Source organism: Neolamprologus multifasciatus, chromosome 7 (assembly GCF_963576455.1).
Source record: "Neolamprologus multifasciatus chromosome 7, fNeoMul1.2, whole genome shotgun sequence".
NCBI classification, from domain to species: domain Eukaryota; kingdom Metazoa; phylum Chordata; class Actinopteri; order Cichliformes; family Cichlidae; genus Neolamprologus; species Neolamprologus multifasciatus.
In genome coordinates, this window is record NC_140445.1 from 23,892,172 (window position 1) to 23,918,639 (window position 26,468).

The 26,468-nt window shown below is 40.8% G+C and overlaps 1 protein-coding gene across 4 annotated transcripts in view; it reads left to right on the forward strand.

Moving 5' to 3' along the window:
• The window catches only part of unc5cb (unc-5 netrin receptor Cb), a 132,094-nt gene that overhangs the window by 59,709 nt on the left and 45,917 nt on the right, over positions 1 to 26,468 (forward strand). For all 4 annotated transcript variants that reach the window (XM_085168904.1, XM_085168908.1, XM_085168906.1 and 1 more), the window contains exons 2-4: positions 8,070 to 8,300; positions 17,200 to 17,343; positions 23,404 to 23,507. In XM_085168904.1, the coding sequence (XP_085025030.1) occupies positions 8,070 to 8,300; positions 17,200 to 17,343; positions 23,404 to 23,507 (479 nt within the window). The remainder of the gene's footprint in view (positions 1 to 8,069; positions 8,301 to 17,199; positions 17,344 to 23,403; positions 23,508 to 26,468) is intronic.

Consider the following 26,468-nt stretch of genomic DNA (forward strand, 5'->3'; position numbering starts at 1 on the left):
TGACAGCTCACCCATCACAGCTACAACGCCCCAGGGAGCCACTTCTCCTCCAGAGCTTTTCTCTGTCTCCTTGCGCTCTCCTCCCTCAGTGCTGATGGACTGACTCTCTAAGTAGCAGCATCATTCTCCAATCAAGCACCGAAATGACTTTTCATCCATGAGCACATACGGGAGGGAAAGGGGGGTGGATGGGGAGCATATTGTATCCAATGAGAAGGTAATTGTAACTGCAGGAGACTGAGGAGAAAAAAACATTTAGAAAAAGCAATAGAAAAACAGAGAATGTGACACATAAGGATAGGGGAGCTAAAATAACATCCCAAAATGAAATTAAATATGTAAAATGTTGGTCATGCATTAAGTTAATGGCAACTTTAAGGTTGTAAGACAACAAGTGTGAATGCAAACACATTCTCAAACATTATAAAAGAATAAAGAGGAGAAACATAAATCATCTAAATGGGCTTTAATTGCCAATAGTCGTACTCGTTTATGCATCAAAGCAATTCAACCACTTGCTCACTGAATTGAAAAGCCTACTATTGGTCTTTACACATAAATTTTAATTGTCTTGTTTTTTTTTCCTTGTTTTTTCCTAGTTACTTTTCAGTGTTCATGTTCCCACTTGTAAAGGGAAAAATCTCATAGGCGGACGTTGGATGAACACTGAATAAAATGCTGCTTTCTTTAGTTTAAAAAGATCGCTCACCTATCTCGTTTGTCGAGGTCTCGGGCATCTCTCGTGCTTTTTCTCACCTCTTTAGTGTCTCCTATCACATAACTGAATAATTATTAATTAATAGAATTACATTTGGTTTGAGAAACATAGAGCAGATTTCTAGTCTTCAATCCATCATTTAATATCTATTACCAGCTAAAAAGTCTGACCAGATTAACTGCTTTCCTGGCACACAGCGTGTTTTCAACCACAGGCAGTAACATTTAAAAATGTGTTGATCTAAAAATTTCCATTTAGTCTTCTATTACGTCAAAATATAGTTTTTGGGGCAGTGAAAATGTGTTTAAAAAATGAAATGGTGAACCTTGATAATTATGATGCTTTGACCTAGTCTTTTCTGGCACCATCATGCAACTGGACAGGCAGTGACCAAGGCCTAGCATGACCCTGGCAACCGCCAGCTGCTTCCTGCCAGAGTGCAGGCAGAGAGAACCAAGTGAAGGTCGGGGATAATGATCAGAGAGAACATGTAAACGCAGACAGTAAGAAAGACATGATTGCATGTGCAAAGTCACAAAGACAGAAGTAGGTCTGTCCTCCCAAAAAAAAAAAAAAAAAAACCACAATCAGCTTTTGCTGATTTATTTTTTTGTATTTTTTAATATTGTTTTTTTATTCTCCACCTATCTGGCCACTTATAAGTCACAGAGGAAGCTGTGGAAAAGTTTAGGAAGCTGATTATCGTGCAAACTTTACATGTGCATCTCTTTTTCTCCCATTCTTTAATATTCCAGTATTTTTCAGCTGCGCGTTTGTACTTCACCACAGTGGCCGAACTCAGTTTGCGCATTAATTTTTCCAATTACATCACATGCGCCGGTAAAGATAAAACCAGTGAATTGGGGTTTGCTATACTGAGCACATTTAATTATTCATTCTGTTTATTTGGTGTACGTGAACTCTCCCTCCAGGTCGCTGTGATTTCAGCCTGCAATGACATGACTATGTGCAGTGAGCTGATTGAGCTCAATGCTGACTTTTAGGGAATGTCTTCTTGTTGTTTTTCTTTTTCTTTTTTTTAATTTCTCCTCCCCTGCTAGGTTGTGTGATGGTAGGATTCCCTAGAGATGATATATGAGTGTGCTTTGCATGCCTCAGCAGAGAGGCTCAGATAGGACGGGGCGAGGGAGAGGTCACTGGCCCTTAACAGTAATCAATAAATACCTGCCGCAGCCAAGTGTGAGACGGGACCCTGCAGACAATGTGTGTAGACACACGAGTGTATATAAAGCACTCAGCTGGAAAGAGACATCAGAGTGGAAGGAAGCCTGTACTTATTCTGCCCATTTCTCATGGAGCTTCTAAAGGATTTTGCTTTTAAACCAACAGCCATACATATCGATTTTGAGCCAATGGGATGTATGGGTCTTTACTTAATCCAATACTAACAAGTATTGACTGGGGAAAGTCATTACCATAGATTTATGTTCACTCAATATAATGGGTAGGTGTGCTTAAAGTACATTTATTGGGAGATCTGATTGACAGTCTACTTATCCTGCTTCACTTGACTTGACAGCTGGATGGTTTATTATTCTGCTTGACCACCCAGATGCAAAGCACCTCTTGTCCTTCCCCATAGCGGAGTAGCAAAACACCGCCAAGTAAAACTCCACCCTTGTCCAGCGATCAAGCCAACCAGTCTTTTTCTATATCCAGATGAGGGATGTATACATGAATGATGAGAGGGCTGAGTGAAAAGAAGGTGAAAGGAAGAAGGCAAGAAGGAATAAGAGGAGAGCAAAGTGGACAAATCAGAATAAAACGGGGATGAACAGAGAGGAGGTTTATGTTGGTGTTCATTCTTTTTCATGCTTGACTCACCGCTGATGGAAGGGAAACATTGTCCAACTGATACAGTGCTTTCTTTGGGACAATAAATCAGCTTGAGTACAGATAAAATGGAGACGGCTTATCTTGCGCGGTGATGTCACAGCCCAGCATTGAAATGCTGTTATCAAAAGCACTCACATACAATATATGATATAAGATATACGGTCTTACAAATATTCACACCAGGCATGCAGTGCAGGAAAATGGTTCATTCTATAGTATGTGCAGCAAACATAGTGTACATAATGCAGGCTATTTTCTAATCAAAAAGTATCACCTGTATCAGTAAACAACACCTTACAGTGTATTTTCAGCATTTCAGAAATGGCTTTTGAAAACTGAAGCCCTATCATCTAGTCTAAAAATTTTGTAGTAATATTGTGTTTCAGTGTTTTACTTTGAAATCCCATTTACTTCTACTCACTGTAGAAAATCCACACAAATCTCCCTGGTTCCAGATTTGGACATATGCAGAGTGTCTGTTGCGAAGAACTGACTTTGGCTACAGCTGGCACCTAAACACAAAATTTAAAAGAACAAGAGCTTTTACAAGTTTTTGTGACTTCAGTGGCTCAAGAGAGAGAGAGAGCAGGTCATCCACTGTCAGGTCGGTGGTTCGATCCATGGCTAACTGCCCTTGCCCAAGATATTGGACCCCAACTCATTTCCAGTGCATCCATCAACGTTTGATAGCTGCATTGCAATGTAACTGTCAATCCATGACGTGCCTTCAGTGTGTGTGTCTGTGTGCGTGTGTGTCAAAGGGGCAATGGATGAGCAACTGAAGTCCAGAATACCCCAGATATGCTATGGTCGTTTTTTGTTGTTGATTTGAACTGCGTTGTTCGGACGACTTTTGATCAACCAGTTTCCACTTATAAATACTCCTATAAATTATCTATTATTACTTTATTCCATATCTAAGATGCAGTAACATGATTTTAAGCCAAAAAATGTTAAAGAAAATATTGGCAATATCAGTATCAACTCGCCAAAATAATAACCAGCAAAGTAAACACTGGCTAATTAAACTGGTCACTCTTGGTTTTGCTGGTTTTGCAATCTGTTTAGCACTTACTGCATAGAGGTTTCTCCTGTTACGTTGTGCTTGTATTACATTAGAACCATTTGTCATACTGGACCTAATAAGGTTCTAAGAATACACATTTTTTCCAGAGGTTGCCCGATAGTCGTAAACTGCTTTCTAGGCTTGTGTAACTGAGGCATTCACTTGATCCTACATTGTTATTGTGATTATCACACGTCCAGAATGGTCAACTTCACGTGGTTAGTGCTCACATGTTTGCAAAATCTCAGTGTTGACCACATTGAAGTTGCGAAATATGATCTCATATTTATTATGAATTTCTTTCTTTCTTCTCTGATGTGGGTTTCCCACTTTTCTATGCAACTGTGATTCATTTATGCAACACTTCTTTTTTTAGTGTACCTCTTATCTCGGACTCTGTCTTAATATATGTTGTTGTGCCAGTGCTATGAGCCTGTTTTGACTATTGTTCATGATTTGTTCATGTCCAAAATGTAAGCATCCCTTAATATTGCTGCACTCCCACAGTTACTGGAGTGAACTCAAGCCAAAATAGAGAGTCACTGCCAAGACCTTCTCTTATCTTGCTTCACTCCCACTCACTAATCGCGGATTAATTCGATTAATTCTGATCTGTCTTTCCATTTTCCAGACCAGCGTGCCTTCTACCTAATAAATTCATTGACGATGCAAAATGGCAGTATCCATTCATCCAGTAAACTTATTTTTAAGGGTTTTCTTTTTCTTTAGCAGCTCATTTGCCTTCAAAATTCTTTTTGTTCTTGTGTTGTGAATTTGATCTAAAATTCAAGTAATATTCAATTTGAGTCTTAAAATATTCACTAATAAGAGTTACAGTATGCATTAGGAAAACTTACCCCAATTACAGAGCAAAATACAATTTGAATAAAAGTGCTGCAAGGACATATTTCATTAAATTTTAAACACTCAATATGAAAGCAATTTAGATTTTTTCTGATTAAAGTCAAGTTACAGAATTGCAGATGCTTGGAAAAGTGCATATTGCATATCAAACACTGAAGGCATGCCATATTAATGTTCCTGTTAAAAGGACAGTGACACTAAAAATGTATTTCATAATGCATGTTTGGTCTTTAGAAGCATTGCAATATGCCATTACACAACATAACTGTGCATTGTCACGAGCACTCATTATTTTTAATATGCCAGTGCCTAAACATCTAAACTATTTTATCACCAACTGAAAAAGAAAAAGTCTGAGCTTTTGTTGCCCTCTGCATTGTTTCGGTGAGGGAGCAAAGGTGGAACGTACTGAGATGTTAAGCAGTGATTTACAAAATGCGATACACAGGGATCAGTAATTGGCTATATCATGAAACAGTCGTGATTCAAAAAGTGCATTTAAAGAGATTACGGACAATTTACATCAACACACAAGCATATCGTGTCTATGAACAGGTTAGAGGTGTTAATAAACCTGGCTTATTAACTGGCTAACTTCCAAGTACAATCCATCTATCCATTTTCTTGCACTTCTTCAATTCAGGGTTACAGCGGGTGGATGCCCATCCCAGCTGTCATAAGCAGATGCATCCTGGACAGGTCACTTTCTGGACTAACACAGAAAGACACACAGCCAGTTTAAAATAACCAATGAATGTCTTTGGAATTGGGGAAGAAGCCCACATAGAAAGGCCCCAGACTGGATTTAAACCCAGGATCTTCTTGCTGCAAGGTGGCCAGTGCTAATCATCACACCACTATGCAAGCATGAAAACAAATTAGCATCAGTCCACACTGTCAAGTCACACTAATCCCAACCCAACTAAATCCTCCCACATTTATATGAAAGGAAGAATGTTATCACTTATATATAATTTCAGATTGCTCCCAACACAGGTTGTTGCTTAAATATACCCTTGTATGTTGCCTTTTAACAAACCTTGCACATCAGAGAAAGCAAGTGTTCCTGATTAATGTTCCTGCAGTTCAGTCTGTTTATTTTCTACTTTTTGTGAACTGACTCTGTTGAGGTGCATAGTTTGTTTATGCACTCGGCCGACGCTGGATGGGTCCTCTTAATTTCCCTGCTTGCTCATTGTAGACCTGTACATTCGGTCTATGCTAGTTTCCAGCCACTTGTGCCTTACAGCACGGTGCCTCACATTACTTTCCAGCTTTCACTGGCTGTAGGTGACAAGGAAGAAGCTTTCCAGTCACATTTCAAAGAACGAAAATAACAAATCTGTCCAGGGAAGTGAATGTGAGTATATGTTTCTTATACGGGAAACGTACACCACAAACATAAAACTACTAATGCAGGGTGTTGAGGGGGAGCAGAATGATTGGTAAGAGTCAGGGTCTTTCATTTTGTCATGTTTCGTTTTTTCCCCATTTCTGGGCTGATTTTTCACTGCAGGGCTAGTTCCATTCACTTGAATTTATTATTTCTTGCACTGAGGAAGCTGATGAAGTCCAATGTCTGTAAGCGAGTTTGTGCGTGCCTCCGCGCACATTAACGCTTGTGCCGGGTGTATGTGTGCGAGGAGATGAGACACGCGTCTCTTTATGTGTAAGGGAGCCACGCTTTCATGGCTGTTTCAGATCTCCCTGCCTCAGAGTTCGACAGAGCGACGGAGCCAGAAGCGAGAGGGAGAGATGGAGAGATAATAGGAATGGAGGGTGAAAGAAGGCTAACACAGTCTTTAATGAGTTTCCTTGGCTCTCTTTGCCTGTTTCTGGGTCAGGGTCCCCTGGCTGAGGATGTGGGTGGACTGAGGACGATAGAGCAGAAAAGAACAGTGTAAGCCAAGGTCTGCTTAAATAGACTTGTACATTATAGAGTCATCACCTACAGTACATAAAGATGCATGGGAGGAAAGGCCACACAATGTTTAGCTTATTTCTTGAATTGACAGCGAATGATGGAAGTTAATCAAAACAACTAATGGTCTTGTTGTGGCTCTTTATTGCACGTACACAAACACAAACCCCAAAGGTCAAAGGTCACTTATAGCTTATATTCAACTAGCAGCAGCTTACAAGTCCATAAAAATACATCCAAGCTTACTCTTTTTTGATGAAATGCAATCACACACCTACAAAACAGGATGTGCAAATGGTAAATGGACAGGTTCTCATAAGACCTCACCTGCATCATAACAGGACAGAGAGAGACCCCTCCTCCGCCTTGCTGAAGGTGGCTTTGGCCATTTTCTGGTTGACTCCTCCTGCCCTTTCATTTCCTAGCAATCAACTTCAATCTGTGGCAGGTATGGAGGGAGAGATAACATTAGGGAGACATCATGGGGAGATATCTGCTCAGCCAAGACATTATTTAGTGCTCTCAAAGCATCCAAGAGGCAACCTCTGTCAGACAACAAGGCTCCAGCATGTCCACACAGGACAGAGAAATAGGTAGATAGAAGGACATGGAAGAATTACTGATGGGCTGATAAAGTATTTTGTTATCTGAACAGTCTGCCTTCCTGTTTCTGTCCTCCTGTGCTATGTTACTGTCTGTCTGCTGCAACTCTCTTTCAATGACTCAATCCATGTCTGTCTGTCTGAGTTGTCTCCCAGTGTTCCTCCGTCTCTCACCTTATGTTTCCCACTGTAGCTCTGTCTCTATTACTTTGCCTTCTTTCTTTCGCGCTTGTGAATAATTAATGTCTACCGGTTCGATGGTAATAATAGAACAGATCTGGAGGTGACAAATGGGATGGCCAATAGGCTTCATCCTTCCTTCTTCAAAGAGTTACAAAGTTAGCCGGGCTCATTTGGTGGGAGTGTACACCCATATATTTGTGCCACTTTTTTTTTTTCTTCCCTCCATGTTTGTGTGTGCATGCACATGCAGTTGTGTGTATGTGATTTAAGACAGGGAGATGAAAGGGACTTGTAATTACAGGGAAGCATATCTGTCTACTGCAGAAGTATCCGAGGAATGGCATAAAATGGGCCAGAAGCCTGAGGTCATTAGATGTGGAGCATGTGTGCGTGCTCGCATGCCCGTGTGCGAGAAAGTGACAAAAGCAAAGAGCGTGCGCGCGAGAGAGAAAATGGGAGACACGGATAGATCAGCTTATAATTTCAGTTCCTCGGAGTCGACCTCTGAACTCTGCTTCTCATTATTGGCTCTGCCGTGCTCGCTTCTCAGCAGTAGCTGATTGTGGTTAGACCGAGGAGGCAGTCTTATTGCCGGAGAGGAATCACAGAATTTCCTGCGCTCTAAAATACACTTGTGTAAACATTCCAAAATATCAAATGATAGGGATTTCACTGTGTGCTGTGCACATGGATAATCCCATGCAAAGGCTGTGGTTATAATACTGTCCCACTGTCTCTTGTCTGCTTTCCGCTCTTCCATCCCGTCCTCCCACTTTCTGTCTTGGGATTTTGGCTTCTGTTCTCCACTTCGTCCTCTCTTTCCTTCTAACCATTCTTCCTTTGTTTCTCTCTTCACAGTTGAGGATGACTTCATTGGTCTTGGTGAGCTGCCAGAAACGTTCCCCTCAGATCCCCCAGAGCCGCTGCCCGTGTTTTTAATGGAACCAGAGGAGGCCTACATAGTCAAGAACAAGCCTGTTAACCTGTACTGCAAGGCCACACCTGCCACCCAAATCTACTTCAAGTGCAACAGCGAGTGGGTTCACCAGAAGGAGCACACTGTGGAGGAGAGGGTTGACGAAAACTCTGGTCAGTAGAAAGATCGGCTACGTGCTGACTAGCAACTCTGTTTTAGAAGACATCTTGCTGCACAGACCATTAATAAAAATTGTTTTCTTCACAGAAATGCAATGTTATGACAGCTATAACATGATTTGGTTTTATATTATCGTTTAAGAAAATCAAAGCACTTGGTTAAGGTTCGCAGAAGGTTGTTGTTCTGATAAAAAGTTGAAACCATAACCTTGAATTACAATATAATGTTTTCATATTTTCCCAAAAGCAAGTGTATGAGTATGAGTTCTGGCAAAAGTGTCTTTACAAACATACACACAATGTGAATCTCTGCTTATAAATCTTATTGTCCAGCATATTTAACTGCTGACCTTGCCACTCAGACTGTAGGTGAGGTATCTTTCATTTGGCACCATCATTTCCATCACAATCATGCGTTTATGCATTTGAGCGTGTATATTTTGTTTCGGTGCCTGCTCAATAATCCAGATAAGGAAATTCCAGAAAGTTTTTCAAACGGTGTTTGTGGAGTGGAGAAAGAGTTTGCCGCTCATTCAAGTGACCTCTTCAGTTTCTGCAGGTTTCCTCAACTTCATAAACAACACAGATGCAATAATGACCGAAGCGAGCGCCATTGCCTAACAAAGAGCCACATGCTCAGTTTCATGATTGTTAATATGCAAATTGTTTTGGCCACTGATCGTTCACAGAGAGTTGGGGAATGGCTGCACAGCACTGTAACATGGGGAAAGATGTATTCGTACGCCCCCTCGTCAGTTCAAGATGGTTGTTCCCTTTTCAATTGGGATAACTGCTGCTTAAACGATCACCACTGGAGATCACCATTAGTGATCCTTTATGTGTCAGGAGTTTGAGCAACAGCTGAGATGCATTTTTTCCTCAAAAACACAATGTTTTTCTGGCTTTCAAACCTGAAAACACCCTACAGTACACCAAAAATTGTTCTGCCCTCTGGCACAAGAGCAAAACAGTGTACGCGATTAAGTGCTGAGAAGATTGCCGTAATATGGGGATACCAAGCAACTTTTGGCACAACACTGAAGAGCTGCCTTGTTGGGCCTGAACCCCTACAGACCAGATGTCACTCCTTTAGCAATGATGTTGTCACATCCTTGTCGGGGGAGAAAAGGTGGTTTGAGCAGGAAAGTCAAGGAAGCCGCGTATGTGAAAAGAGAACGGCCATCTCTGAACTAAGAAAAGGGTACATCTTTCAGTGCTGTGATTGCAGTCATTTCCCAATTTTCTGTGAATAGTACTCATGACTGTGGATCAGTGTTCTTGTCAATTTACATTTTAAACTGAGCTTGTGCCTCGTTGTTAGTCAGTGGTTCCAGTTTCCGTCATTATGCAGCTGAGACTGAAGAGTTCATTTGGGTGAGTGATGAAACGTTTCTTCCACTGAAAACGCTGCGCATAGATGAACAGAATCAACTTTTTGGGATATGTCTGTTTACGTACCTGTTTTGTTGAGCATCAAGAGGAAGTGATGGTAGTGAAGCTCCGGTACGGTTGTTTTTAAGAATTCAGTCCCCAAAGGCACCAGAGCCATTACACACAACAGCCCAGCACTGATTGGCTGCATTCAGCTGCTGTATTGGAAATTGAGTTCGTTCTGTCACCCACAGGTACCAATCACATCGCATTTACCCTTTTCATTCCACTGTTTTGACACACACACACACACACACACACACACACACACACACACACACACACACACACACACACACACACACACACACACACACACACAGATAGTTTCTCCTTTACTTAAACGTGAATTCACACACATGTGCATACACTTTGAACATCGGAAAGCGTGTTTTAACTTTGGCATTTAATAAAAAATACCTCTGAAGCCAGAGCATATACAAAAGAAGCGTTACAGCAGTGGTACAAGATACAAAAGCAGATACACAGACAAAAGGATTCTTGCAGTGAGCACAAACATGAAAGGAGTTATTGGGGAAAAAAACAAGAAAAACAACACGCTTTCCAACCTGAAATACTTTTATTTTGTGACCTAGTGTACTTTAGGTTGAATACACCGATCTGAGCTTGTGTTTCGTAGTTATGATTATGACAAAGAAGAGGGTGAGGTATCAGTGGCTCTTAGCCTTTATGTCAGAAGGTTTTTAGCTAAAAGCATCAACATGGAAAACAACCCACACATCATACACGCACCCACTCTACATAGCCATATCCACAGGCTATTTACTGCAAAGATATTCATTCATTTATGCTCTTGCACCCAGCACAAACACACACAACACCACAAGAGCTCAGTGGATGTGTGTAGCCCTTCTCATCCCACTCCACTGCGCTCTGATTTCCCCAGATTGGCAAAAAAGAAACACCAATAGAAACTGGCCAGCATGGTCAATAACACTGACAGTGTAGCCCAAAGAAATCTGATCTCTTCCTCTGTACGAGTAAATCTTGAGCCCATTTTCTCTTTTTCTCTCGTCTTACCTCTGTTAAGGTGTTCTGATCATAAAATAAGAGATTGCGAGATTAAAAATGTTTATGAGACAAAGGATAGAAATTACAGGTGTTCCTGGATTCCATTCAACTTTTCTTTTAAATACAATCAATTAAATTCATTGTTAGATGCCTCACTTGATTTGTTTTTCTTTCTTCACAAGAAAGAAGACAATGTGCTAATGTGCTGCTGCTGCAGCTTTAAATCTGTCTAGTTCTGGCCCATGATTGTGTCTCTGTATCCGTAATCAACACAAAACACAAGTCTGAAATTATATCACATGACTTTTTTTTCCTACTTCTCACCAAAGTTTAAATGAATTGTTAACACTTTTAAAATTTACTCTTTATCCTTGCACTTTTGCACAGTGCTGTACATACAGGGGAACACTGTATACATATACACAAACAAAGGGAAGAGACATAGTGCAAAAGTTTTAAAGGGCACATAGTTAAAAAGATAACACTAGGTTCTATTTAAAAGATTTCACCTTCTTCGATCAGTATTGTAGCATAAACCATACAATAAAAACACAGGGACATCCCAGAAAAAAAACTTTGGAAAAATGTGATTGATGAGCACATGTCAGGGAAAAGATACAATTTTCCTGTCACTGAACATGCACAGTACAGGAACATCAGCCTCTAAGAAATGGAAAGAGAATTACACAGTTGTAATTCTGACAACTAAAAGCTTTCCTCAAAAACACATCTCTCTTTCTCTCTCTCTTTTTTACTTACAAAAAGGACTTTTTTCTGTTAAAAAGGCTACAAATCAGCTTTGACTCAATCCTGTGAGGCAGTAAAACATAAACGTAAATGTTGTGAATACTTTTTAAAGGCACTGAATGACGCAAATGACATTAATTTTAAAATTTAAGATGTTTGCGTCATGAAATCCTACTGGCTAAAAGCACAATGTGTGCGTCATCAGTAGCTGGAATGCAATCAGCAATACAGGACTTGATTCACTGTACAATGTTAACCACAGCATGAACCAACTTACCTGCTGCCTTACATCATTGGTGCTGAAGTGGCTTCAGGTTTATGTAACGTCTAAAGGTGCTGTAAGCCACAAGTAGCACATGAGCATTAAAAAACATACACTACATAAAAAACACCTCAACAAGTGGCATGATTGTACATGATCTTTTTGCAAGGAGCCGGTGATTACATGCAGAATAAAGGGGCCATTTGAAGAGTTTCTTTTGATCAGCAGCCAGTTATAAAAGTAAAACAGCATGTGCATTTGCCTGTGCAAAGGAAAAATAGTCCAAAAGAAAAAGGGAACTTATATTTACACAATTGCCAGAAGGAAGCGTCATTCTGACATGTGGCCATGAACCATTTCAAATTGGTTGGTGCTAGATTGGATCAGCAGGAGGGCTGCTTTGCTGTGATTGGTTATTCAGTTGTCTGCCGTATGTGACGACAGACTCTCCTGACCATCTGGTAGATAAAGGTGCATTAGAAGAAGCGAATTAAAAAGTACTGTCTGAAATGTTTTTATCACTGTGGGCTTCACTTTATGTGCAGGCGTTTCACAAACAAAGGCAGGTCATCTAGAACCAAAGCCACTGAGAAAACATTCATAATTTTAAAGGTAAGAACAAGGCATTAGCTACCCAGCTCACATTACTAAAATATCATTGCACATTATGGCTTCAATAAATATATCTGAGTGATGTTCTGCTGATTATGTTAAAACGTTCCTGTGGTATTGTGTAAAATGATCAAACGAGGGATGTCAACTAGGAAATGGTTGAATAAATGCAATACTAGATTGTAATCTACCCACCCTGAATATGAGGTCAAAGGAAATTGGCTCATGTGCGCATCTACAATCATGTGAAAAGAACATTTTTACAGAACAGAACATTATGTGCAGTCCTGTGACAAAGTAAGTGCACCTTTAGTGCTTCTATAGGACTTAATTTTGTTTGTTGGGTGTAAAAAGAACTAGAAAGGACATGCAAGTAAGCCTGGACAGATACAACACCCGAGCAAAATAACTGGGTATTGAATGCAAAACCTTTTTGACGATTTTGTAGGTGCTTAACGTGGCCCAAAACATTGTAGCATTTTTAAAGACACTTCATAGTCTCTGTGAGTGGAGAATGCATTGATCTGTGCAAATGAGTAGCAAATTAATTATAAGTAGGTGCAGGTAGTGCAACGTACACCGGAGACAGCTTGTCACTTTCTCTGAGATATACGTTAAAAGATCTAACAGATGCACTCTTTATCTCACAGGAATATCAGGGCACTTATGCCTCCCACCTCCTCCATCTCTCCTTCAGTGACGAATACCATTTTGCTTGACTGGTTTGATCAATAATGTTTCCTGGTGCTAACAATAGGCTGCTAGGCTAGCTCATGTTAAAAACCACATAAATAATGAATCCTCTCAAAATGAAGCCCCTAATTTAGCCAGTTATTAATGGCTTAGGAAGATAGTAGCCCTGCCTCACTGGCCCTGACACAGTTTACACACCTTGATTGTAAATTGAATGGCCGGTTTTATTTTGTTATCATTGTATTGATATAAAGCACACTTAGAAATTCTAGCTGAGCACATATGAAGTCACTGGATGAGGTCAGCGGGCTCGTTTCAGAGCTCTGATTTTTCCATCAGGGTGATTCTTCAGATGTGTTTGAAGTGCAACACAGGAAAGGAAGAGTTTAATCCAGGTTTAGTAATCCCCGTGAAGTCATGAATGACTCTTAAAGGAGACTGATAACCACTGCAGGCATCGTCATCATTTTCGATTCTCTAATGGTATAGAGTATGCTAACAACATCAGGCGGATAATTGATCACTGTAGAGCCCTTTATGTCTGCAGCGCTGACAGAAAAAAAACAAATGACTGATTCTTGCGCACGTTTTAGACCTTCTGAGAATTATGAGAATCTACTTACTGTTTCCACTATTGATTTTCCCTCTGCTAGACTGGATGTGATGCTCCCACAAAAGCACATCCATCATCACATTCTCAAACTAACAAAACATCCTCTCAGGCGAGCATACTGGCATCAAGTAGCGACGACCAGAGGCGCACTCTTTGGCACTCGCACATATGTGTTGAAAGCCATACACGCCGAAGCAAACGGTGACACAACAGACGTGGCTGTACCCCTGCCTGCTGGCACACTGTGTAAATTTTACATGAGAGGTAAGCTAGTGTGTGGGATGTCACTATGCTTGCTCTGTGCCAGAACAAGGAGGCTGTGTGAATTCACTGAACCTGAAATAAATTGGCATGTTCGTTTTTTAACCATCCAATTTCTTTGCATTTTCCATTTAACCAGAATGTCACACAGCTACCATATAAACCAATCAGAGCTGTGCTCTAATAATCTAAGGAAAAAGGTTCAGGATTTACACAGAGATAATGGTTTTAATGGGCATACCAGCAGAGCAGGATTAGTATTCACTCCTGAGATGCTGTCTCAGGCAGTTATCAGGCAATAATCTCTCACATAATAATTAGTGATAGAAAGTCTGCTGTTACATTAACATGAGTGGCAGAGATGACTGCACATATGTAAAACTAAAGTAACACTGAGACGAGTTGTTTCGGCACAACGTTTGATTTGAGCCAGGAGCCTTGATTCAGATTACTTCTTTCTTTTCTTCTCCGGTTTTCACATCACAAACTAAGTTTACAAATTGTTGCAAATTAGCTTATCATCTGAATCAGTTGGCAGTGATTCACGCTGCAAAGAGCTGGATGTCAGTCAGAGATTAGATCACTGATTAAATGCACATTGCGGCACAGATGAGTCAATGATCTATGACACAGTTTTGAGACTGTACATAATAGCGATGCCACATTGACAGCACATGGTGTCTCTTAGGTAAGCTTAGTTAAAAAGATATTTTTTAGCATAATGGCTAAGTTAGGTACACTCAGATATACAGTTTAGAGCTCTGGCTGATGTTGGATTTAGATGTCACAGAGCTATTTTTGGAGATCTGTCAACACAACACAGTTGCATCTAATACAAAGCAATGATGGTTTGACAGAATAGTCAGTACTACTGTCAGCGGTTGCTATAAGGCACACATACAGTAAGACCTACATAATGATATTTTCTGCTTTATTGGCTTAGCCCAAACACTGTAAGCTTTGTTGCTTTGTGATTTAATTTTTATTTTTTTTGTGGAAATTTCCAAACTTGATTATCTAGAGCAGGGGTGTCCAACATAATGCCCATGGGCCAGAATCGGCCCAGTCAGGCTGTGGAAAAAGTGAAGGAGGGCATACATTTTTTACTTTTAACCGTGTTTTCATAAGACCTCCCCCACTGGCCATTCGCACTACACCAAAGTAATAGAGATAAACAGTGACATGACAGGAACATTTTTTTCACCATCTGCTATAGAAATACTTATTTATTTTTTTATATGGGTCTTTGCTTTAAAAGTTAAAAAAAAAGGTCTGTTTTATTATTACAAAACACTCTGAGCAATGAGATACCAGAAAATATTCAGTAATTTTGTACATTAATTCTCACAATTTAAGTCCAAAGAGTCGTGCTGACAGATTTTTCATTTACTTATACGCATTTCTTCATCTTGTATGAAACCTGAGACGTACTGTTGAAATTGCTCTTCTTTATCTTATAATAAGATACCTTAGGGATGTTGTTAAACTTCTTTACATTGAAAGAAAGGGCAGCTTCACTGGTCCGACCCAAGATGTAAAATAATTTTGACAGCTATGACAGCACAAAAAGTGCAAAATTCAAAACTGGTACCTATCAATACCTACCCTTAAAGTTGCAAGTAGGTAATTTATTCATTTAATACAGTATCTCTAACTTTGAAGAAGAAAAAACCTCCCTTACAGAGTAACAGTTGTAGTCTTTTGTCAACACAGGCATTAATCATTAATTCCACCACAGCCCACTGTTTAAATTAGCATGCACTCTGTACAGCCCTTTTAATTTGTGCCCTGTCAAGAGACACCAGCCACACTATTCTTTTTGAATTAACAGACAATGATAGGGGGTTGTTGCAGACAACCTAATGTTCAACAATAGGATTAAAATGACCCAAAGATTTGAACATTTTTGCAGAAAAAAATAGAAAAAAGGTTTGCACCACTCTTTAAGTGCTGAGTTAAAATAGATTTGTTTCCAATTCAACAGTTAGTCATCGTCTCAGCTAACAACAAACCTTTCTACAGGGCAAGGCACTAAAACTCGATGACTAATGACTGGGGGGGGGGGGGGGGGGGGGGGGAACAAATGACGGCCAGTGTTTTGGAACTGATGTCAGGGCCTGAATTTGGTATACAAACAACATGGTGTTGATGGCACAGGCAGCTGCTGATGGTGTAATGGTGCGGGGAATGCATACAAAAAGGCGATTCAAGAACAACTGGCAGCGATTTGATAGTCCCACTTTCACATCATTGCTGACCAGGTACATGAGCATGAGAGTTCCAGGAAAATGACATCAGCTTAATTTCTTTCCAGTAGGATACACAAACCCCATATCTAAGCCTAATGGGGCAGCACTGTTGGGATGAGGTGGCATGGGATATTCACAGCGTGAAAGTTCTTTTTAAAAAATCTGCACAAATGTTGCAGGACTGCTGAATGTGGATCCATGCAAAATGCGAGATGTTCCAGTGCCCAGCAGCATCCAAATGCAGTTATAGGGACCATCTCCATACATATGGAATACTTTACTTCTATTAGTTACAAGCGTGCTCTCGTTTTAGTTCGGATACTTGTTGAGATTCTCATGATGTCTGCAAAACGCAGTCTGTTGCAAATGCATTTTTTTTTCTCAACCTAGCCTTTTTGAATGCATCATTGTCCTCTTAAATGTTCCATCCTGTCAGAAAAAATATTATGGATTGAGAAATGAAATAAGCACTATAATAACTAATAAGCATAATACACGCATAGACTGTTCCTAGGTTGCATGTACATAACTCAAATGCTCCAACAAATAGGAATTTACAGACATGCAGAGATGTGCACACGCTATGGTAGCAGCATAATCTGCTCTAGAGGGGCAGCTGTGGGTAGAGGCATTTGTTTTGGGGATGATTTGTTTGTTTGGGCCCTGGCACCCAAATGAGCAGTAATCAGAGGAGTTAGCAAACAGGATTGTGTTAGCCATGACGCTGAGAATCCTCCCCCACAAGGCCCAGACCCAAGCAGCTCAGTGCTCTGGCTCTAGAATCAGGACAGACTGACACAAATATGTATTGTTTGAGTTTGGTGTGTATGATGTCACATTATTTTAACCATTTCAGCTGTCCATTTGCTTATATTTTCTGGTGTTCAAATTAATGTCATTTTCCTGCACGGTCAATTCTTTGTTTTTTGTTCTGTTTACTGTTTCACGTCTCCATGATTTAAAAAAAAAAATCCTTTATGCTCTTTTTCCCAGGTTTGGTCGTGAGGGAGGCCAGCATAGAGATCACTCGGCAGCAAGTGGAGGAATTGTTTGGGCCAGAGGACTTCTGGTGTCAGTGTGTGGCCTGGAGCTCCGCTGGGACCACCAAGAGCCGCAAAGCTCATGTCCGCATCGCCTGTGAGTATACTCCCCCTCCTTTCATCCCTCTCTTCAGGCCATTATTCACTTATCGTCTCTCTCATCTTTGTATTTCTCTCCAAACAAAACCTTTCGGTTGCCAAGAAAACGCATCTCAGCGACGGACTTGTGTATCTTCACAGATTCTGGAGATAGTAGCAGTGAAAAGGAGGTTTTGCTAACATGAGATTCAAGCGTCGCTTTGAACTTGAGTTGGTAAAAAGCCAGTACAGTGGTTTCCTTGCGGGCAGCACAGACCTGAAGAAGAAGCACAGAGGGGGAGAAAAAGAGCTGAAGTGGCGTCTGTGCACTAGGAGAGCTGTGGTGCATGTTTATGACTTCATTTGTGTATGGTCCTCCTTTGTTCTCGGTTTGTCGTCCTGCTGAAAAAACACCACACAATTGTTTCTAAATAATGAGAAACATTCTGTACTGGATCTAAAGTTTGGGCTCATTTTTTAACAGTGTTCCCCAAAGGATGTGGCAAAGAAAATCAGAAAAAAGGGTAATGAAACCCCAGAAGACATGATGCAGAAAGCAAGAGCTGCTTAAGTCTGACTGTGACATCAAGGCAACATTTTTGCAACACAGCTATAACGTGACACAACTACTTACACGTTTTTGTCAAAATTCCACCTGAAGGAAATCCTATTATAGTATCGGCTAGATCATTGCACTTCCACCTCCTGTCAAGTAGTTTCAAGGCACCATGACTGACGCATCTTTCCCATCTTCACTGTTTCTCTTTAGACTTGTGGCAAACTGGGGGGAAAAAAACCTGCAATACACACTTGGAGAGTGTATTGTAGTTTATGTCAAATATATTGTCAACACTGGATAAGGATATGACTTGAGCTGTTGATGTTTGGTGGGGAACTGTCAGAATGATTTCATCTTTGCTATACAGTGGCTCAGAAAGCACCTCGCAAAGTCAATATCCAGGATTTCACCTGAACCGCTCAATTAAAAGCAACTTAGCAGTGATGGAGCTGTCTCTCCCTATTTTTATTCGATCATCTCCACTTCTTTGTATTACTAGCTCTGTATTTGCTCCATATTCTGCACAGTTTGTCTCTGAATTTAGTGCATTCCCCTTCATTTCCAACACCAGTATCTCTTCTTATTACTGCTTCTATTATACTAGCCTGGTGAATCCGAATCACGCCTCTCAGTCTCCCACTGAGTCCACTCCCGCTGCTCCACCTCCTATAATCACCCGTGATGAGCAGCCTGCCAGCACTAACCTATCCCTCAAATCACAATGGACCCCTCTTCCCCTCCCATTAGCTTCTGCTGAATGGATTAGCTCCTCTACTGGGCTTTCTCTCCAGGCAGGCTTCTTGTCAGAGCCAGACTCTATCCCGTTAGGCTAATGGAAACTGGGGTTGTTTTCCTCTCCTCTCCCATCATCTAAACATATACAGTTTAATCAGACGGTGAGTCACATCTAGCGCAGATGAGTTAAGAGGCTGCCGTGTTGAAGAAGGAGCTTTCAGTCTTGCTGGAAGTTTGGCTGAAATTACTGTGAGAGCCTGTCAGAGGAAGAGAGAACGTGGGCATTTTTTGTGTGTCCTTCTCTTCATGTGACCTCCACAGAACCGTTTTAATTGGCCTCTATTTTTGGGGTGCAGTTATTGCTTGCCACCGAGGGGTAATAAAAGTATTTTCACAGAAGCAAATTAAATAAATTAATCAAATCAGAAGAAATGGCTTTCAGGACTGGCGGAGGGGAATCATACACAGAGAAAGCAAATTGATTTTCTTGTCTGTTTGTGGACTTTTGGAGCAGGTAAAACCAAAGCAGCATTGCATGTGACTTTCCTCGGGATTAAAACTCAGAGTAGGCCTCCTGATATCAGATTGCACCAGTAGCTAATGATTTACTAAGCAAGAAAAGTAATAATTTCTGAAGTGCGCAGTGCTGGTGTAATTTTGCCTGACAAGTAGCCACTTAAGGTAATGGTTGTCATATGTGTATCTTTCTGTGGGCCTGCGAGGCTGGAAGTGTTTGCTTGCTGAGGGGAGAATGGTGTGTCTCCCGCAGGAATGTCTACTCAGCTGCTCCCACACCCTCTATGCCGCAGTACCGCTCAGGGTTACGAGAAGTGAGGAAAGGAGAGACTCCAGCGGGGAGGTGTAATTTAAACCGACATCCAATAAAAATCTATATTGCAAAATAATCGCTCGTATGCTACTTACTGTTTCATCACAGGTACATTTTGATTAGTGAACTACAAAAGCAGCGGGTGTTCGATTTTTAGTTGAATAAGAAGGCTGAGGACTAAAAGTGTGAATATTCCACATAAACACACAAACACTGGCCTTTGCCACTGATAGTAACAGTGTTGCCTGTTAAGCGAATTTATGCTCTGAATAGTAAATGCATAATTTAACTAAGAAGAGCTATGAAATGAAAGGAAGAAAAAGAATTGGGTTTTGTTCCAAACAAAAAGAGAATAAAATATGTAATAGGAACCCACCGGCCACTTCATTAGGAACAATTTGCTAATAGCAGGTTGGACCTTTTTTTTGCATTCAGAACTGCCTCAGTTCTTTATGGCACAGAATCAACAAGGTGCTGGAAACATTCGTGAGAGATTTTGGTCCATATTGACACATTTGTAGCCCATTCATCGCCTGCATGTACATGATGTGAGATGAGATTGTTGTGGCCATGGGAGTTCTTTGAATACAGTGAACTGTATATTCATGAAACCAGCTAGAGATGATTTGAGTTTTGTTTATGCAAAATTCTGACCCTACCATCTGAATGTCACAGCAGAAATCGAGACTTGTCAGACCAGGCAGCATTTTTCCAATCTTCTGAGCCCATGCGAGCTTTAGCCGCAGTTTCCTATTCTTAGCTGATAGGAGTGGCGCCTCGCGTGGCTGCTTTAGCCCATCTGCTTCAAGGTTTGACATGTCAAACGGTTATTTGAGTTACTTTTGCGTTCCTATCAACATGAAGCAGTCTAGCCATTCTCCTCTGACACCTGGCATCAGCAAGTCTGGTATTTCAGAAGCTGTTGCTCAATAGATATTTTCTCTTTTTTGGATGTTTTCACTTTATTCAGGATGAGGGGCGGGGGTGTCAAAAGACCTCAGACAGGTCACCCGTCTAATGCAGAGCTTAGACAGAAACCATTCACGCTCACATTCACACCTATGGCCAACTGTTACCAGTTAACCTGACACATGCATGTTTTTGGACTGTGGGGGAAGTCAGAGTACCTGGACAGATAATTAAATTTGTTAGATTTGACTGTAGTGCAAATTTTATGAATCATAAAGTTATCAGTGTGTACCTGTCATACCGTGACTTCTAATTATTTTATCGTTAAGGTAGCATCCATCGCTATAGAATATCTCCTTTCCTTTCCTCCTGCCCACTTTATCTTAAGGAAACCAAACAGCTTGTGTGTCCTTGGATTGAATTCGAAAAACCTCTGTCAAAGAATATACCCCTGCAGTCATTCTTTCTTTTAATTTCATACCAGACTTTTACGGAAATTACTTTCAATTCAGCAGTCACCCTTTCAGCCATTACAATACATTGAAATGTGCTGAATTATAACATATTCCCCTGAAGACACGGGTACTCTCGGGTTGAACTGGAACAAGGATACCTCATGAATTTGTTATTTTAAGGATCATTTTTCCAAATAAAAAATGAACCGTAAAATGACTATAGGTATTCTTTAGTGTTTCCAGGTGCTGCATCATCATGTATTCTGTAATAGGAACATGATCTGTCTTCTTCCCTTCGGGGATGCAGACCAGTTCATTCTAAACAGTGAAACATGTCTATTTTAAAATAATGTCTCTAAACCTAATAGCTATTGAAAGAAATGAAAGCAAATGAAGAAACAAAAAAAAATCTGTTGTGATCAGTCTTTGGAGATCTCTTGTTTTATTACAGGTGGTAATGCTCTTTTCATTCTGTATCCATTCATACACCATCTCCCCAGACACTGAAAAGCATTTCTTTACTATGATAGATAAGGAAAGTATATCCTGTTACACACTGTGCCTAAGAGTCTTGAGAGTCTTTAGAGATTTACACGCAGTTTGCTTTGACTTTTCAAGTGCAAATCCTGCCATGCGATCTGTGTCACTTCAGACAGTATGCCCACATCTAAAGTCCATGTGCTATTCTAGGACTATAAAATATAATAAATCTGTGCCTTATGTTGGTACACAATGTCAGTAGTTGTACATTACTGCAGCATTCTCTGAAGAAGAACAGCTGTATCCTTTTAAAAGATCGAGTCCCGAAATGAAGGTCACTGCAGGATTTGTTTTCATGGACACAGTTAGGTGTGGGTTGGACTTTCCATGTGGTCCCTCTGCTTTTAGGGTTCCTCCAGGTACTTCGGCTTCAACACTCCAATGACATGCAGGTTAGGTTAGCTGGACTTTCTAAATTGGCCATAAGGGTGGATGTCATCATGCAAGTCTCTGTGTCTGTTTGTTAGCTGTGTGATGGACAGGCAACCTCTTCTGTCTTTGCCCTGCTTCTCTGTCCCCAGTGTCACGACTCTGGTCGGTTAAGCATTTAAAAAATAGACCAAGGGATGGGTGAACTTTTTTTAATGTTAATTAAGAGCCCATGTTGGCTTATCAAAGATAGGATCTTCAGGTCAGCCTTCATTCTATAGCTTGTATAGTTCAGTGCTGCCAACATCGAAAGCTACAGGAAATTGGTGTAATGCAAAATACAGTTTTATAACTGGGGTTTTTTTGGGGGTTTTTTTTAAGCGTAATGTAAAACTAATTAAATGTAGTAAGTAACATGTGGCATGTGGTTGTTTTTCTAGAGAAAAGAGTTCTAATGGGTGCAATCATGTCCAAGTCTCTCCTCTGAGCATCTCATCTCAGTTAGACTTCCTGGTAAAATAAAATACAGTAGATGACATCATTTTTCATTATTTTGATGAAAGATTAACATACATTGCAATACATTACATTACATTTCAAAATGCATTTTTGGTAGAATAACCAGTGACATCTGTTAGATTATAAAGCTTGCATTCTCGACATTGGTAAGTTGTCATATTTCCGATTGACTGACAGATGTATAAATATCTACCAAGTACTCATGGCCACCTTTGTGGTACTTCTTGCTGCAGTTTGCTGTGATGGCACGCACGCATGCACACAAACACTCACACTCTCTCTCTCACACACACACACACACGCACGGACGCACACAAAGAAAGAGACAGCTGGTGATAGAGCCTTTTGGTTTGTTTTACCCTTCAGTCATTCTTGACTGTGTGCGTTTCCCCATCCACATACAGTATAGGTGCCACATTTTCTACATTTGTCTCCTCAGGAAAGGGAACAAAGTTATGTAGAATTGTTGTCTGGAATAAAATATGTTTTTGTGCTTTGCTGAATGAAGTTATTCACCCCCAAACCGAATGTGTCAATAAAAGTGCGTATGACGAGAATTTTGCAATGCTTGTGAAAATGGTATCACTGGGGTTTGAAGGATTGATTGTAGACATGATGCTTCAGTGCCTCTAACGTTGCTAAGTACTACTGTACCTCCTCTCCTCGCCCCTTCTCGTCAGTTGATGCCCACTGCTACTTTCTCAGTCTGTGCAGCATGATATATGTCTAATGGGCTTCAGGTTCCAGTGTAGCATGACACCTTCAGTAATCCTAGCCTGTCAGCTCCACTATACCTTCCCTGCACTAATCCATAAGGGCTCTCACGCCAAGAAAATGTTGGTTTTCTGATGGAGCGCAAGTGAGCCCCTTCTCCCTATTTTCCATCCATCTATTTCAAGCAAGTGTGTGTGTGTGTGTTGAAGATGAGCTTGGAGACATAACACTCACCTATAGTCTGTTTTATATATACTGCTTTTGCACAGAGGCAGGTCTTATTGACAACTTAACCTTTCTTTTCTTTTAATTGTTTTTATAGTTTGTGGCATTAACACTGGTCGGCTTTATGTTTAATCTTAAACATATTTCAGGATATACTGTCGATGTTCCAGTATGATATGCTTTCATTTAGCACTAATACACAATGTCTTTTATGTGTTTTTTCAGACTTGAGAAAGACATTTGACCAGGAACCTCTTGGAAAAGAAGTGTCACTTGAACAGGAAGTGTTACTTCAATGTCGCCCACCCGAAGGCATCCCAGCTGCTGAGGTAAGGTCCAAAAGGGTGTTTCATGAAGCCAGTGCACGTTTGTTGTTAGGATAATTGGTTTGAACAGGTAAGTACTTTTCAGGGAAATGCAGGCAAACTGCTCTCACCTCAAATCCACCCAACTGACTTCTTTAAAAAGAGGTAATTTTCACTGACTTTTGGGATGGGTTTTTGGAGATATGCCATCATTATTCTTGGCATTATTTTTTGTTAAGTATATAAAATGTTAAAATATCACCTACAATATTGTACTGCATAGCGAGCTCATGCATTTTTTAGCATATATTGTAATTTTGGTAGTGCCAGTCACTGATTCTGTTCTTCTATTCTCTAAATAATTCAGGTAGAAACTGTGTGTTGATTACAGAATTTGCCTCAGTTTTAAACTTGCCTATTTCAGAGGTTTCAAATAAAATAACACTGAATAAATCTGACACGCCACACTGCGCAGATAAGGACATTTTTCACCACTGCCCGGGTTATTAAAGTTCTTTGGGTATTTCCTGAACATCGGCCTGTCACTGCAATTTGGAGGAGAGAAAATTGTAATTATCTGCCGAGGGATAAAAAAAAAAAAAACACATTCAGTTGTGTGACTTTGCTACCTTAGCTTGGCCAGTATCTCCTCCCTGCCATTCTTTCTCCCTGCTCGACAGTAGAACCCTATTAGGACTGTATTTGAAAAGGCTCAGTTGAGATTGCAGGACCATAGATACAGGATGAAAGTGTGGTTTGATGGTTTGGTCGGGAGGTGTTTTTTTTTTCAGTTGTGAGTTGTAGGGACTGAACTCTGTAAAAGCTTATGAATGACCCGGAAAAGCTGAGTTAAGTGAGTGGAACTGCACAGCATTTATCCCTGCTGAAAGTGCTGACAAGCTCAATGGACGAAAGTTTAGGAGTAGCACTCTGCAGACTCTCCTCATACAATCCAGGCTTTAGTCTGATAGTTTTCCTGTAACAGCTGTATAGTAATGGTGATTTCTACAGCCAGTCTGAGGTTACTGTAAGCCCTGGATTAGCTCAGTGTAGCGATCAAAGACCTAGCTTGATTACAATCATACCACATCCTTCTGAATTGCTGTGGCAATCCAGATGTACAGTGAAGAGTAAACAGGAGATTCTGTTCGCCTGGAGTAAAGGAGCCGCTGTTGTTTTAGTGTAGATACCCAAGGCGGCCATCAATTGAGAAAACAGAGCACTCATACTATGTTTAGCTATTGTAGTAATTGACCTCTTTTAAAAACATTATAGTCTTTTCAGATTTCCCTTCACTTGTATTCAGACTAAAGTCAGTAATTGCTTTCTATTTACTTTTCTTTCCATGATCTACCTGACTTTTCAGCGTGTGTACAGAGGCACACTTCCAACTCTTTTAACTGGTCCCTCTTACCTCATGGCTGCTAAAAAAGACAACAGTCCCATTTCACTAGATAGTTCCCCCACTCTTTTCTTCTGAACTCAAACTCAGCTGCCTCGGAGGGAAAAAGGACAAAACCGAATGCTGCTTTTTCATCTGTGTTTGTCAGGCCTCTTCTCACATAAGCTCGCCAGAGAAAAAACCTTGGAAAAAGCAGATGGGCTAAGTCTGTGGTTACATATGAATCTGGAGAAATATGTAGCAGCCGCTGTTGAGAGAAAGATCTGTCATATTTCACCCACTCAAGACACAAAAAAATATAGAGAGGATGAAGGCAGAAGGAGAAGAGCTGTTAAGGTTTGTCGGGGATTGGATCCACCGAGTTGTTGTCAGGCCTCCAATGAGCTGTCAGCTCACTCTGTGGTTCCTTTGCAGGCCTTTGCCCAGAGAGCAAGAGGCTGGCAGGATGGCAGAGCTGTGGCGGAGCCATAAAAACCCCATACTCCCACAGCACTTTTTCTTTAAATCATGTGCTGTGTGGCTTCTCTGTCATAAAAAACGTACAAGTAAGGCATGCACATCTGCTGACTGTCCATGTACTGCATTGTCATATGTTTTAACTTCCACTGACATGTTCCCATGACAGTATACCAGCAAGGACATTAATTTGCCTGCATACAGAGAACTTGCTGCCAAAAGACTGTTCGTCCGTTCCATGTAATTACCGGTGTGATTCCTGGCTCACCAGCCAAAATTAATTCACATGGACTGCAAAATAGATTCACCACTAATAAATGACAAGGAAGAATCTGAATTCTGTGCTTCCTCTTTTCAATTGAGAATATATATATATGTGTATATATACAGTGGGGCAAAAAAGTATTTAGTCAGCCACCGATTGTGCAAGTTCCCCCACTTAAAATGATGACAGAGGTCAGTAATTTGCACCAGAGGTACACTTCAACTTTGAGAGACAGAATGAAAAAAAAAATCCATGAATTCACATGGTAGGATTTGTAAAGAATTTATTCGTAAATCAGGGTGGAAAATAAGTATTTGGTCACCTCAAACAAGGAAAATCCCTGGCTCTCACAGACCTGTAACGTCTTCTGTAAGAAGCTTTTCTGTCCCCCACTCGTTACCTGTATGAATGGCACCTGTTTGACCTCATCATCTGTATAAAAGACACCTGTCCACAGCCTCAACCAGTCAGACTCCAAACTCCGCCATGGCCAAGACCAAAGAGCTTTCGAAGGACACCAGGAAAAGAATTGTAGACCTGCACCAGACTGGGAAGAGTGAATCTACAATAGGCAAGCAGCTTGGTGTGAAAAAATCAACTGTGGGAGCAATCATCAGAAAATGGAAGACATACAAGACCACTGATAATCTCCCTCGATCTGGGGCTCCACGCAAGATCTCATCCCGTGGGGTCAAAATGATCATGAGAACGGTGAGCAAAGATCCCAGAACCACACGGGGGGACCTGGTGAATGACCTGCAGAGAGCTGGGACCAAAGTAACAAAGGTCACCATCAGTAACACACTACAACGGCAGGGAATCAAATCCCGCAGTGCCAGACGTGTTCCGCTGCTGAAGCCAG